Here is a 15,102-nt window from a genome sequence, read left to right as displayed (position 1 = left end):
ATCTCATACTAGTTCCTCCTAAAGCTTACAGATCTAACTCGAAGCTCGGTACGTCATACTTTGACTTTCTGATGCTTTAAAATCTTTTACTTCTCTTTCTTACTTTGTTTTGACTCTTCGCAACGATAGTTTGCCGATTCTCCCAAGACATAAGGAAGAGCTGCTTTGTCACGCTCGCTGATGACCCAGAGGCGAGAATGGGGGCCACCTTGGACATTGAAATGAGGTTTAAGGTCAAACCTTCCAGTGTCGGGGTGAAAGAGAAGTTGATGGAGATGTCCGGCTCTTACCTCGATCGTTGCTGGAGGAGGGCCTCCAAGTTTATTAGTGCTCCAGGCTCGGCCATCCAACGGCTGTTGGACTATAATGCTAAGGTACGACCTAATTTGTAGTTTTCTGACCTTGTGTGTTTTTCCTTGTTGACGCACTGTCTAACTTGCTTTTCTTTGCCCTTAGGCTCACGTTGCTGCCTGCCACGCGGTAGTCATGGTGAAGGTCGAATTGGACGGTTGTGACCGCCTCACTGTAAGGGAGCGAGAAGTTTTTTCGACCACGCTCGAGACTACTGCGACCTTAGAAGTAGAGCTTAAAGAGACTCGAACTGAACTCAAAGAGGCCCGAGCTGAGGTTCAAGCTTGGAAATCTACTTCCGAGGCCGATAAGGCAAAGCACAAGAGTTCTCGGAAGGAGATTGAGCGCCATATGGAGGCGCTGAGGGGTGCCCATGATGTGGTTAAGGACCGGGAGAAAGAGAAGTTTGCCCTGATGAAGCGCAACAATCAGATCGAGCATAGCGGAGACCAATGTTCAAGCCGAGGTGGAGAAGGTGAAGGAAGTGCTGGAATGGGAATGGGCAATTTATGCAATTTACCCGTTATTTTAATCATTTCAACGTTCACATGTTTCTTCTCGTTTGGATATTTGTAGTTTACTAGTTATAAATTTTACGTTAAATAATATTATTTTAAAACAATTAAATTAAAGTAATGTATACACTAAACCAGAAAAATGGGAATGGGCAGTGAGAATTTCAATGGCCTTCCGAGTTACACTGAGAATTGAGAATGGCAATTGTAATTTATTAATTATAATTTTACTAAAATTTTACTTTACTTTATTAAAAAATAATTTAATAGATACTTTAATTATCTTTTTAAACTAAGTCTTAAACTATTCATTTAATTTTAGAAAATATTAACTTAAATAATAAACAAATTATTATGACTAATTAAAATTATATTCAAATTACTAATTAATCTATATATAAAAAATACAAAAGAAATACAGGCAGCTTAATTATGTCAAAGCGAGCATAGCTTGCGGTAATGGACACATATTAAAAAAATAATAATAAATAAAATTGGGCTTCAAATCATGTTTTCTTAAAAAAAAAAAATTATGTCATAATTCTCTCTCAATCTGCCCAGTTTGAACCTTTTTCTTCCTTTTTTCCCGCATCACATCTATTAGGTCATAACGCTTGCCTTTGATTTGTTCAACGTTTTCTGCTTTTCTTTCTTTTCTGCGCTCTTCCATTTCTCTACATAACCATAAATTCATCAATAATAAAACACAATTTTTTCCACACATCTAATTAATGGATCATAATTATGGATATAATTAGACCAATGTAAAAAAAAATCAGTGCAGATTCATATCCAATATTCCACACCGTAGCTAAGATCATTAAGAACTATGGGGTAATTACCACATCCTCTTTTTGGACTTATTGTACTAAAAAAAATAACCTCTTATTTGACTTTTTGTTGATAAAATAAAATTAATTCAAATGAAAATATTACAAACAAAAATAATAGCAAAGTACAAATCTTATTTTATATCCTTCATCTCTATGGTCTAGGCAACCATATTAGCAAATAAGAATAGGAGCACCATTCCATTCTTTCAAGCACTCGATGATGGAGTCGATCATCTTTCCTTCACACAAAGCTGTGAACACCTTCTCGCACTCTTCTCCTGGAGATATCACTTTTTCTCCCGTCAATAAACTCGTTCCCAGTTCTTCCCTCACAAATCTATACAATGGATAAGATCTGCAATCCTTAATCTGATTTTTAATTTTTGAATTTCCACTCTCATATGCCAACCTTGCATTTTCAACTTCCCTTGGTAGAACTGCCTTTAACTCCTCTTCAAAAGCACCGATCTTTTGAAAGATGGAAGTGTTTGTGCTCTTTTCACCATCACCGTTGCTAAGTGCATGTTCAACAAGAACTTGTCTAAGTTTTTGCATCAATGGGTAAGTAGCACTGCATGGATCATCGATGTATGCAAACGTATATTCTCTATCAACGACTTTGAGTAGATCTTTCTCACAAAATCTTGATGGGTGAAGTGCGCCATTAGAGGATGTGGTCAACACTTTTTTTGCTACCTGGCTTACCGTGCTTTTCACAGTGCTCTTCAAGTTTTCCTCCAAATGCCTCAAGTCAATTGCTTGACATAGTGCAACCAAAAATGTTGAAGACATGAGTTTCAAAATGTCAATGGCTTCAGCTGTTTTCCTCGAAGAGATCAAACCAAGAGAGTTAACATCTTGGTTGTGTTGCTCGGCACTTTGGACATGACTTGTCACCGGATTCGCAAGATATTGAAGCTCAGAACAGTATGAAGCCATGGCAATTTCAGCACCTTTGAACCCATAATCCAAACTCGGGTTTCTACTTGCAGAAAGATTAGAAGGCAAACCATTGTTGTAGAAATCATTGACAAGTTCTGAAAATTGTGCAAACATGAGTTTCCCAATTGATGCAATGGCCAAACGAGTGTTGTCCATGGAAACTCCAATTGGTGTTCCTTGGAAGTTTCCTCCGTGCAATGCCTTGTTTCTTGAAACATCAATCAAAGGGTTATCGTTTACTGAATTTATCTCTCGCTCAATAGACTTTGTGGAGAAACGAATAACCTCAATCAAGGGACCGAGCCATTGGGGAGAAGTTCTAAGAGCGTAACGATCTTGTTTAGGCTTTTGGAGGGGATCGATCTCGTGCAGTTTCTTTGCTGCTTTCATATAAGAGCTTCCATCCAAAATGTGTTCCATGATTGCAGCTGCCTCAATTTGACCAGGATGGTGCTTCAATTTGTGGGTCAAATGATCGGTAAATTCTGGCTTTCCTTGCATGACTTCAGCAAAAATAGCAGATAGAATTTCTGACAAAACAGCCAAAATATTTGCCTCGAAGAGAACGATGGAAGCCAACCCAGAGCCAACGGCAGTGCCATTGACGAGAGCGAGACCTTCTTTAGGCTGCAACTCAAAGAAATCGGATGGAATGCACGCTTGTTTAAAAGCAGCTTCTGCATCAAGGGTTTCGCCGTTGGGTCCGATGGCTTTCGAATTATGACGACCTGTTAGTAGGCCAGCAATATATGACAAAGGGACAAGATCCCCAGATGCCGTAATTGTTCCTCGCAATGGCAAACATGGAGTGACGTTGTGGTTGAGAAGATTAGCTATCGCCTCCAGAATCTCAAATCTGATACCTGAATATCCTTGAAGGAGAGTGTTGATTCTCACCAACATGGCTGCTCTCGTGGCCGAGTGAGGCAAAGTGTGACTCGACTCGGCTCCATTTCCAAAGATCCCAGCATTCAAAAATCGGATGAGCTCCTTTTGAAGAGCTCCACCTTGTTTGGTTCTTCTATGGGAGGTGGCACCAAATCCAGTGGTAACACCATAACTATCGGTACCTTTACTCATGCTTTCCATGACCCAATCACTGCTGGCTTTGACGCCCGCTCTCGCCGACTCGGCCAGCTCCACGATGACATCGGAATCACGGGTGGCAATGGCAGCCACTTGGGAGATGGTGAGGGTCTCTCCTCCAAGCTTCACCACAGGCCTTCGGTACTCTTCCACCATGCGCTTGACCTCATCGAGATGGCTCCCCTTGAGGGAGTCGGCGGCCAAGCCCCAGTTGAGGGGATCCTGAGGGCTGATGCTGCAGAAGCTCTCTTTTTGGTTGAACTCAGCTGCAGGAGCCATTGCAACTACGCAGACACAGACCCACAAGGAAGGAAAAGGAGATGAGAGGAATGAAAGAAAGATGGGTGTGTTTAGATTCAGTGTGGAAGCTGCAGATTGATTATTGCATATATTTATAGGGAAGCTCTTTCTGTAAGTGGATAAGTGATTTGGGATGGTAGGTATGGAAGACCGGTGGAAACAGCACACCACAGCTTTTGGTTGGATGTTGGAAAGAGAGGAGGAAATGGGGTTGTTGAAGTTGAAGATTGTGAAAATTATTTATTTTATATGATAACTTTCCTTCGTTAAATGGTCAAAATTGATGTGTTAAATACTGTTTTCTACCTTTTTTTATTATTATATATATTTCTGTTTTTGTTACCGATACGAAAGTACAAGGATTAAATTCTGGCTCTTTTGGCTCTCGTTTGAATATTTTGGGCTCTGATATCATATTAATATTGATGAGATTCCATCTCAAAATTAATTGGTAACGAGAGAAGTAGCCAATATCTATTATAAATTTATGTAAGATCCATTCTTTTATCAATGTGATATCTTTAATCATTAAAAAAAAGGGAAAGAAAAGTGTGAGACCGATGACTGTCTAATAATTATTCTTGAAATAATTGGGTGGGGTTTGATGGTCTCTTTTTCAAATAATAAAAAGTAGGTTGGAGCTTTGAGAGTCAAATCAACGCGAGAGCATGCCTCCTTTGAATTTCTCAATGGACTTTTTGCACAATTCTTTTCTATATTTTTTTAAAGTGTTGCATAGTTTTTCTCTTGTTAAATTGTTTCATTATTTTAATAGTCAAGTACTGATTGTCGGATCCATCCAATAATAATTCTTATCTTAAAAAAATAATTTTAGATGATAGTAGTAGGTAGCCACCGGAATTAGTTATTGATTTATTTATTAAAATTTAAAATGGGAGGATTTTGAAAAATTATTGTAAGGAAATAAAAAGAAATAAAGAGATTAGATGAACATACAATATTCATTAAGTTCTAGCTATAGATATAGTTAGTGATTTTTGAATTCGATCATTAATTTAAAAATGAGTATTATTTTTATCTTTTCCTAAATTGGTTATGATTGTTGTGAAACACTAATTAACAATCTATATCATTCCTTATCTATTTGATAGTAAGAAGAAACGTTCATTAATTACTTCTCTTTTCGACAAACAACATTTAAGAAGCTCTGGAGGGTTGGGTTGGGTAATCTGAAGTTCGATAAGTGATATTGTCTGTGTAGGTTGTACACACATCCATATGAGGAGATCAGTAAAGTTTTTAAGGAATCAATGCGATATAACGAGGAGAGGATTACCCAATTGTGGTCGAATCAGACTCCTTAGACGTGATCTGTTTTCTAAACAACGAGGATTCAGATTTCTTCGAAGTTTCTTGGCTAATCGAGGAAATCAAATTCAAAATGGTGCATGCAGGAGTGGTTTCTTATGTCCACGTCGAGACATAAGAACAAGGTCGCCCACAATCTGGCGAAAGAGGCTGCTGGAAAGGAGGAAGAGCAAGATTATTAATCTTCTATTTTTCGATTTCTCTTGTAAAAAAAACATTTAAGAAGTTCTTAGAATTTATTTTTTTTAGAAATAACACTAAAATCTAGAAAGATGATGGCCAATTCTAGCTAAAAATATGAAAGTTTGAATCATTTAGACTAGATTACATGCCTTCTATAATATAATAATAAGTATGGTGGCAACCAATTATATGCATGCTACTCTGACTACCACTAAGTATTTGAATATTTTAACAATTAAGGATCCAACATTTTAATGGTCAATAGGCAATATTAATAATTGAACGCCAATAAATTAATATAGCAAAATACATGAGCATAGGAAGAAAAATAACTAACAATTAAATTGCATTTAGATCTCATAATTCTCAAATAATCAAACATCAATTAATGTGAAATAAAATTTAGAAAGTCACGAAGAGGAAAAAGAAAATCTCATAGAAAGAAAATCAGAAAATGGGATGGAATGATGAATCTTCCTAGAAAACTCCCTATTTATAATACTAATTGAAAAATCTTATTTGAGAGAATTATATCTAAATTTCTAATCGATTAAGAAATTAAACTTGTGCCAGGTTTAAAATTTGATTTTATTTCTTTATTTAAAAAATACCCTAATAAGGTATGTCTGCGCTTGATGAGTTCTTTTTCTAATTTGTGAAGTCATAGTTTTCTTCTAATATTGTGGTTTTAAATTATATTTTTTCAATATCATCAACCAGATCACAAAATATTAAATTATAATAAAGTTTTAATATTTAACCGTGATTGATTGGTTCATTGGTCCAAAGGATAGTTGTTCCGTGAGAACACTCACAGATAAAAGAATAATAATAGTAAACAATAAAATTTAAATTTAAATAAAATAAAATTTAAATGTTTAAATACAATTTCTTAATAAAGTGCAAAAATAAATAATCAAGCCATGAGTGTATTTTGTGCGTTAATTATCATCCAATAACATGTTAAAAAATAAAATATATAAAGAAATTACAAAAATTATTCTTTTGTACATTAACCTACTTGTTCATCAAAAGATATATTTTTTAATTCTTGGGTGAATTTTGGGACTTTTTTAAAAATAGGTAGGAGTAAAAACACTTCTTTTATAACTATTTTAGAATCAGTGATATTTGAAAAAGAAATTGATTTACCATTGATTTTGTAAGAGTGATTTCATATTATTATTTTAATGTTGGGTTGCACACTTTTATGAGTGATTTTCATACAATTAAAATTGATTTTGAAGGATTAATGTTTGGTTTTAAAGTGATTTTAAGATTCTATTTGAAAATTTAGTTAACACTCTTTATATTAAACAATTATGATTAAATAAAAACATGATATATATGGATAGAAATGAACAATTCACTTCCATTGGGAGACCTTAATTTAGAAACAATTTGGAACCATGTCCATAAAAAAGAATTAAAGTGTGATATAATTAATACGAATTATGAATGAAGAGAAAGATAATAAATAAGTATACAAACTATATGAAAGTATGGTTAAATATTAAATCATAAACATAATACATTAAATTAGAAATAATAAATAATATTAAGAAAAGTCCATTTATGATAATGTAAAAACATATTTTCCATTCAAAATGTCATTCCAAGTCATCTGTCTTGTTTATGGTCTTAGAATAGTGTTTGTTTATTCTGTTTGTTAAATTTATCGTGACGAAATTATTTCCTGCCATCCCAACCACATCCTCCCTTTTTAACAATATCCACTGTCTTGGTCGAAGAGTTCTTTGAGGTACAAAAATATTTGGTTTTTTAACGGTCACGACTAAAGCTAATCTTGTCTCTGTTACCGTTTAAAAATTTGAAAATTCATTATTTAAAAAAAATCTATATTTTTACATTTTTCATTGTCAAACATTTAACGGTGGTGAGAAGAAGATTACTCCTTTAAGTATTTTCCTTTAACATAATTGGTAGATTATTACTTTTACGGACACACGGGAGGAAAATTTAAAAATATTTTTTATAGTTAAATTAAAAAATGTATAATAGATATTTAAACTTTTTATATTGTCTTGAATTTTTAGAATAAGTGTTCAAGTAATTTAAAGTGCTCTATTTTTCTTTCTTTTGAGTTGAATAATATATAACCGTGAAAATTCAATTCTATGACCTTTTGGTAATTATATTATCTTAACAAGCTATATTCAGTTGACTCGATTAATCGCTCTACATTATATATACAATTTTAGTGTAAATAGACTGTCGTCGGACAAATGAGCTTGTAACAACGATCTTCGACACTGGTGTGGTGTCCCGCTTAATGGTCACCGACGGTTAGTTAGTAATAGGAGATAAAGATAGCAGAGAACACCAAAGGAATTAGTAACAGATTTTTCACTCACCCTGTGATCGTGGTGGCTTTTCCCTTTTATAGGCACCCTCGGACAACCATGGAGGACGTCCTATTCGTGGTAGAGCAGGGGTTGACGTTGTATACGAGATTTTGACGGGTGGTTAGATGACATCTTTGTGGCGTTGAGGTGGTGGTTAGAGGACATCTTTGTGGCGTTGAGGTAGTATTGTGACCTGCCATTCTGTCCCCTTGCAGTAGTTACCCATGTTGCGGCCCTCCCTCAATCATACATCCCGTTCAAATTGTAGTCCTCCATCTAAGTGTAACTCTTCGGGCCTGCCGCGTCACCCACTCAGACTTTCACCCTTAACTGTATAAACTTCACAACTTACCCGATCTCCAAGAGAAATCCAAGGGCGAACATTTTCTCATTTATTTATATTATAATTTCAATATACATAATTTTTTTTATATATATAAAAAAAAGAGATGATTAGTAGCTGAATATATTTTAGAAAAATCAAACCCATTTATTTCAATGGGAAAATGAAAAAAAAAAATTATAAGAAATCACCAAACACGTGAAGTGCAGGACTATAAACTTAATTTATTTGTTAGAGAAAGTCAAAGATGGCATACTCTCATGTTTGTCATTTATTTATAATGTGAATTCAATATAGGCAGCATTTTTAAAAACATATATGGTACTAGCTGATTTGACTCTCCCAAACACATTTGTTAGTGTTCTTTTTTTCTCTAAGATAATAATCAAACCCATTTACTTAAATGGTTAAATGGGAACAAGAAATTCATAAGAAATCACCAAACACTTGTGGGCACAAATATGATATAATACATAATAAAATACTTCAATTCGTCAATTTTGACCATTGAAAAAAAAAAAAAAAAACAAGTAAATTATTGAATAAATAATTTCCACTACGTTGAAGCCTTCACCTACCCCATTTCCTAGTGTATGGAAGTTGCAGCCTCAAACAGTAACAGTGGTGTGGTGTTTCCACCGCTCTTCCTTACCTACCAATACCACACACACACAGCACTGCCATTCACTTCCTCAAACGCTTTCCTATTTATTTGCAGCTTCCACTCCATATTCACCAAACACAAAACTCATCTAAACACATCCCATCTTCCTTCCATCCTCTCATCTAAATCTCCTTCCTTCCTTCGCTGCGTCTGTGTCCATGGCTCCTCCTTCAGCTGACTTCCACCAAACAGAGAACTTCTGCAGCAGCAGCCCTCAGGATCCCCTCAACTGGGGCCTGGCCGCCGACTCCCTCAAGGGGAGCCATCTCGATGAGGTCAAGCGCATGGTGGACGAGTACCGGAGGCCTGTGGTGAAGCTTGGAGGAGAGACCCTCACCATCTCCCAAGTGGCTGCCATTGCCACCCGTGATTCCGATGTCATCGTGGAGCTGGCCGAGTCGGCGAGAGCGGGCGTCAAAGCCAGCAGTGATTGGGTCATGGAAAGCATGAGTAAAGGTACCGATAGTTATGGTGTTACCACTGGATTTGGTGCCACCTCCCATAGAAGAACCAAGCAAGGTGGAGCCCTTCAAAAGGAGCTCATCCGATTTTTGAATGCTGGGATCTTTGGGAATGGAGCTGAGTCGAGTCACACTTTGCCTCACTCGGCCACGAGAGCAGCCATGTTGGTGAGAATCAACACTCTCCTTCAAGGATATTCAGGTATCAGATTTGAGATTTTGGAGGCTATCGCTAATCTTCTCAACCACAACGTCACTCCATGTTTGCCATTGCGAGGGACAATTACGGCATCTGGGGATCTTGTCCCTTTGTCATATATTGCTGGCCTACTAACGGGTCGTCATAATTCGAAAGCCACCGGACCCAACGGTGAAATCCTTGATCCTGAAGCTGCTTTTAAACAAGCATGCATTCCATCCGGTTTCTTTGAGTTGCAGCCTAAAGAAGGTCTCGCTCTTGTCAATGGTACTGCCGTTGGTTCTGGGTTGGCTTCCATCGTTCTCTTTGAAGCAAATATTTTGGCTGTTTTGTCGGAAATTCTATCGGCCATTTTTGCCGAAGTCATGCAGGGAAAGCCAGAATTTACTGATCATTTGACCCATAAATTGAAGCACCATCCTGGGCAAATCGAAGCGGCTGCAATCATGGAACACATTTTGGATGGAAGCTCTTATATGAAAGCAGCAAAGAAACTGCATGAGATTGATCCCCTCCAAAAGCCTAAACAAGATCGTTACGCTCTTAGAACTTCACCCCAATGGCTCGGTCCCTTGATTGAAGTTATTCGTTTCTCCACAAAGTCTATCGAGCGAGAGATAAATTCAGTAAATGATAACCCATTGATTGATGTTTCGAGAAACAAGGCACTGCATGGAGGCAACTTCCAAGGAACACCAATTGGAGTTTCCATGGACAACACTCGTTTGGCCGTTGCATCAATTGGAAAACTCATGTTTGCCCAATTTTCAGAACTTGTCAATGATTTCTACAATAATGGTTTGCCTTCTAATCTTTCTGCAAGCAGAAACCCGAGCTTGGATTATGGGTTCAAAGGTGCTGAAATTGCCATGGCTTCATACTGCTCTGAGCTTCAATATCTTGCAAATCCGGTGACAAGTCATGTCCAAAGTGCCGAGCAACACAACCAAGATGTTAACTCTCTTGGTCTAATCTCTTCGAGGAAAACAGCTGAAGCTATTGACATTTTGAAACTCATGTCTTCTACATTTTTGGTTGCACTCTGCCAAGCAATTGACTTGAGGCATTTGGAGGAAAATATGAAGAGCACTGTGAAAAGCACTGTAAGCCAGGTAGCCAAGAAAGTGTTGACCACATCCTCTAATGGCGCACTTCACCCATCAAGATTTTGTGAGAAAGATCTACTCAAAGTCGTTGATAGAGAATACACATTTGCATACATCGACGATCCATGCAGTGCTACTTACCCATTGATGCAAAAACTTAGACAAGTTCTTGTCGAACGTGCACTCAACAATGGTGATGGTGAAAATAGCACAAACACTTCCATCTTTCAAAAGATTGGTGCTTTCGAAGAGGAGTTAAAGACAGTTCTACCCAAGGAAGTTGAAAATGCAAGGTTGGCATACGAGAGTGGAAATTCTAAAATTGAAAATCAAATTAAGGATTGCAGATCTTATCCATTATATAGATTTGTGAGGGAAGAGTTGGGAACAAGTTTGCTAACCGGAGAAAAAGTGATATCTCCAGGAGAAGAGTGCGAGAAGGTATTCACAGCTTTGTGTGAAGGAAAGATGATCGATTCCATCCTCGACTGCTTGAAAGAATGGAATGGTGCTCCTATTCGTATTTGCTAATGCTCTTTTCTTTACTTCAATCGAAGTGGACCATATATGGCTGGAAATTTGATTAAGAATACACGATAACAATTGTATTTTGCTATTAGTTTTTTAAATCATTGTTCATCTTCATTGATTTCATTTGATCAACGAGGAGTCAACAAAAAATAAGATGTTGTAGTAACTTGAGCCTGAGCTCTCCTAAAGTATATATTGGTTTGTTCCAGTATTATTGGGCATGAATCCTACTCATAGCTTTCCTACATTTGCTAATTATTTAGTTATGATTTGTTTTAATTATTAATTTAAGTGATAGTTTTGGCAATTCATATCTATTTATATTTAAAAGGTAGCATTTCTTTTTATTTTACATTGTTCACGTAAGTCTAAAATAGCAACTATTAACTCAATGAGGATGGAGACTCGAATTTTTGCTTTTTAGAAATAAATAATATATTTGACCCGTTGAACTATACGAATGAAAAATAAAACTAGTTAATAGCTACTATATTTTTGTTTTCTTGTACACTTTGTGACTTTCAATAAATTAACGTGTAATGCACACGACTTCCCCTTTATAAGCTAGCGTGTCCTAAATTCATCCTTCATATATCACGCCTTTTTAACGGTAAATGAAAATTCATTTCATCACAGTTCTAATGGTAAACATATTCATATAAAATATGAGGAAAAAATTGGATAACCCATCATTCAAAAAGGCTCGACAAACACATAGATAGTTGAAGATAGTCTATTGGAATCCTAGAGAAGCGGTGGGGATGAAATTTAATTGATTAAGATATATATCTTCGATCAAAAGATTGTGAGCCTGAATCTACATACCTCATATGTTATTGCACTAAAAAAACTCGACCTTGTTTTTGTCACCGCTAACAATGACCATTTCAAAATCAAAGAGGATTTGTATTTATATATGATAATGCGCGTAGTAAAAATGATGAATTTGTACTGTTATAGAACTATGTACAAAAGGGTTTGTCTATATAGAAAGCTAGGAATTAATTATATTAAATAAAGTTTGTAAAAGAGGGGATGGAAGATGTAACTCAATTTGGAAAAAAGAAAAATCAATGCACTATTTATAAGGTCCAACAGAATCTAATGTTTAAGTGAGTATTTAAACTGAGGTGGTGTCTAGCTGAACAAAAGTCATGTCACGTACCTGTATCCGAGGGAGATATCACTATTTATAAGGAATCTATCAATATGTGACTCGTGTGCCCATAAGCTTCGTATCTAGCCCTCTAGTGCCTATTGCATAAATCTTCTAATCGAACAGGCTAGATGTCAAAACTCTCGCACTCTTCCATGGACTGATACAATTGTGGATGCTACAGTATTGGAATCTAATTAAGGGAAACAGAAAACGAAAGTATTGGGGAAAATGTAGCTTTTCAACTCATCGTGACATTTAAAAAACATAACGAATAGCAAAAACATTTGGTTTTATCGTAAAAATATGACCCTCACATTTTCATGACGTTTCTTAAACGTCACGAGAAGTTTAGATTTCCAAATTTTCGTGATGTTTTTTAAATGTCACGAAAAGCCAAAAAAATTTGATTTTCCCGCAAAAAACGGGTCTCATCTTTTCGTGATGATTCTCAAACTTCACGAAAAATGACGTTTGTTAAACATCATGGAAAAGCCAGAAATCTGAAGAACTCCGTCTTTTCCAGCCAAAAACTAGCCTTTCCGTTTTGTGACATTTATTAAATGTCACAAAAAACGTGTTTTCTTTCAACTTTTTTGGTGACGGTTAGAAAAAGGTCATAAAAAGTCAAAATTTTTTAACACTGTCTTTTCCCGCCAAAAACGCCTCTCACCTTTTCGTGACATTTTTTAAATGTTACAAAAAACGAATTTGTAAGTTAACTCAAATTGCAAGTTTGATTCTTTTAGTTTTTGAATTTGTCTAGTCCAAGTCTTAGTTTCTAGGAAGTTGTTAGGATTATTTTTGGTATAGTCAAGTCAACTAGGTAGGTTGCTATTCTTATGGCTAGTGGAGTAGTTGCTTTTTATTTGGAATTAGTTGAGTCTATTTTTAGACTTAGAGTTTGTATAAATATGTAGTATCATTGAATGAAACTTACAGTTTCCCACTTTCTCATTTCTCTCTCAATAATAAGAACTACAGTGGTATCAGAGCCTTAAATTCTTAAGGGATCTGTGAGTGATGATTAGTGAAATATTCCCGAGAGAAACTAAGTGATACACCTATCAGAGTTTTGTCCAATGGAGTTAGGATCTAACAATCTTTCTTCACTGGCTCCACCTGTGTTTGATGGTGAAAACTATCAAGCATGAGCAATCAGAATACAAGCCTACATGGAGGGTTGTGATTATTGGGAAGCAATTGAGCAAGATTATGAAATTGCTCCACTTCCTGATAATCCAACGATGCATCAGATCAAGACTCACAAGGAGAGGGTCACCAGGAAGGCAAAGGCTCGAGCTTGCCTATATGCAGCTGTGTCTCCCGCCATATTCAACAGAATTATGGCATTGAAGTCAGCAAAGGAGATCTAGGAGTTCCTCAAAAGTGAGTATGAAGGTGATGAGAGGATTAAAGGCATGAAGGTGTTGAACTTGGTGAGGGAATTCGAGAGAATGCAGATGAAGGATTCTGAGTCCATCAAAGAGTATTCAGACAAATTGATCGGGATTGCTAACAAGGCAAGAGCATTAGGAACTGATCTATCTGACAATAGATTGGTTTAGAAGATTCTGGTTTCAGTACCTGAGAGATATGAAACAACCATTGCTTCCTTAGAGAATACTAAAGACCTCTCCCAACTCAAAGTGATAGAAGTTGTTAGTGCTTTGCAAGCACAGGAGCAGAGGAGGTTGATGAGGCAAGAAGGAAGCATGGAGGGGGCACTGAAAGCTAGAATACAGTAGGGAGAAGGTAGAAGAGAGAAGAAGTGGAAAGGGAAGAAGACGAGTGGCAATAGTAGTTCAGAATCTGCTGCAAAGGATGTTGGTAGTGCATGCAAGCACTGCGAGAAGCAAAACCATCCACACTTCAGATGCTGGAGAAGGCCAGATGTGAAGTGTAGAAGGTGTAATTTATTGGGACACATTGAACGATTTTGTAAAGGTGCCAAGACCCAACAACAAGGAGGAGCATATGCTGTAGTACAGCAAGAAGAAGATCAACTTTTTCTGGCCACCTGTTTCTCATCAACCAATCAATGTGATGGTTGGTTGGTTGATAGTGGGTGTACCAATCATATGACAACTGACAAAGAGTTGTTCAAGGACCTTGACAAGTCATTTAAGTCAAGGGTGAAGATAGGAAATGGTGAGTATCTAGAAGTGAAAGGGAAGGACACAGTGTCAATAGAGAGCTGTGTTGGAGCCAAGTTGATTAATGAAGTGTTTTTTGTTCCTGTTATTGATCAAAACCTATTAAGTGTTGGTCAACTAGTAGATAAGGGATTTAAAGTGTTTTTTGAAGACGGGAAGTGCCTCATTTCTGATTCCAGTGGGAATGAGTTATTCATAATAAAGATGCAGCACAAGAGCTTTTCATTAGATCCATTCGAGAAGGAGCAAATAGCTTTCAAGTGTCAAGTGAATGACACTGAGTTATGGCACAAGAGGTTGGGGCATTTTCATCAGAAGGGATTACAGTATCTGCAGAAAAATGAGATGGAAATAGGAGTACCGGTTCTGGAGGAGCTAAAAACAAACTGCAGAGCTTGTCTGACAGGGAAGCAAACAAGATTGTCATTCAAGAAGTCAGTTTGGAAAGCAACCGATAAGCTACAACTCATCCACACTGATTTGTGTGGACCTCAACTAACTCTTTCACTGAATGGTAGCAGGTATTTCATTATCTTTATTGATGATTATACTCGGATGTGTTGGATATGTTTCATGAAGCA

The 15,102-nt window shown here is 36.7% G+C and overlaps 2 protein-coding genes across 2 annotated transcripts; one reads left to right on the top strand and one right to left on the bottom strand.

Moving 5' to 3' along the window:
- Positions 1-1,726: 1,726 nt before the first annotated feature.
- Positions 1,727-4,106, bottom strand: LOC111021692 (phenylalanine ammonia-lyase-like). Its single transcript, XM_022298728.2, has one exon. It carries the CDS (start codon positions 4,004-4,006, stop codon positions 1,871-1,873), a length of 2,136 nt encoding a protein of 711 aa, XP_022154420.1. The 5' UTR covers positions 4,007-4,106; the 3' UTR covers positions 1,727-1,870.
- Positions 4,107-8,954: 4,848 nt separating this feature from the next.
- Positions 8,955-11,420, top strand: LOC111021691 (phenylalanine ammonia-lyase). The gene has a single exon (XM_022298727.2). The coding sequence runs from the start codon at positions 9,071-9,073 to the stop codon at positions 11,207-11,209; it is 2,139 nt and encodes a 712-aa protein (XP_022154419.2). The 5' UTR covers positions 8,955-9,070; the 3' UTR covers positions 11,210-11,420.
- Positions 11,421-15,102: the final 3,682 nt, after the last annotated feature.

Source organism: Momordica charantia (assembly GCF_013281855.1).
Source record: "Momordica charantia cultivar OHB3-1 chromosome 4 unlocalized genomic scaffold, Mcharantia_2.0 BLBB01000004.1, whole genome shotgun sequence".
In the NCBI taxonomy this organism is placed as follows: domain Eukaryota; kingdom Viridiplantae; phylum Streptophyta; class Magnoliopsida; order Cucurbitales; family Cucurbitaceae; genus Momordica; species Momordica charantia.
The sequence above is the reverse complement of the archived record's forward strand: the minus strand, read 5'-3'. Positions and strand labels throughout refer to the sequence as shown.

Coding starts and splice junctions, on each gene's coding strand:
- LOC111021691 (XM_022298727.2), top strand. CDS start 9,071: ATGGCTCCTCCTTCAGCTGACTTCCACCAAACAGAGAACTTCTGCAGC.
- LOC111021692 (XM_022298728.2), bottom strand. CDS start 4,006: ATGGCTCCTGCAGCTGAGTTCAACCAAAAAGAGAGCTTCTGCAGCATC.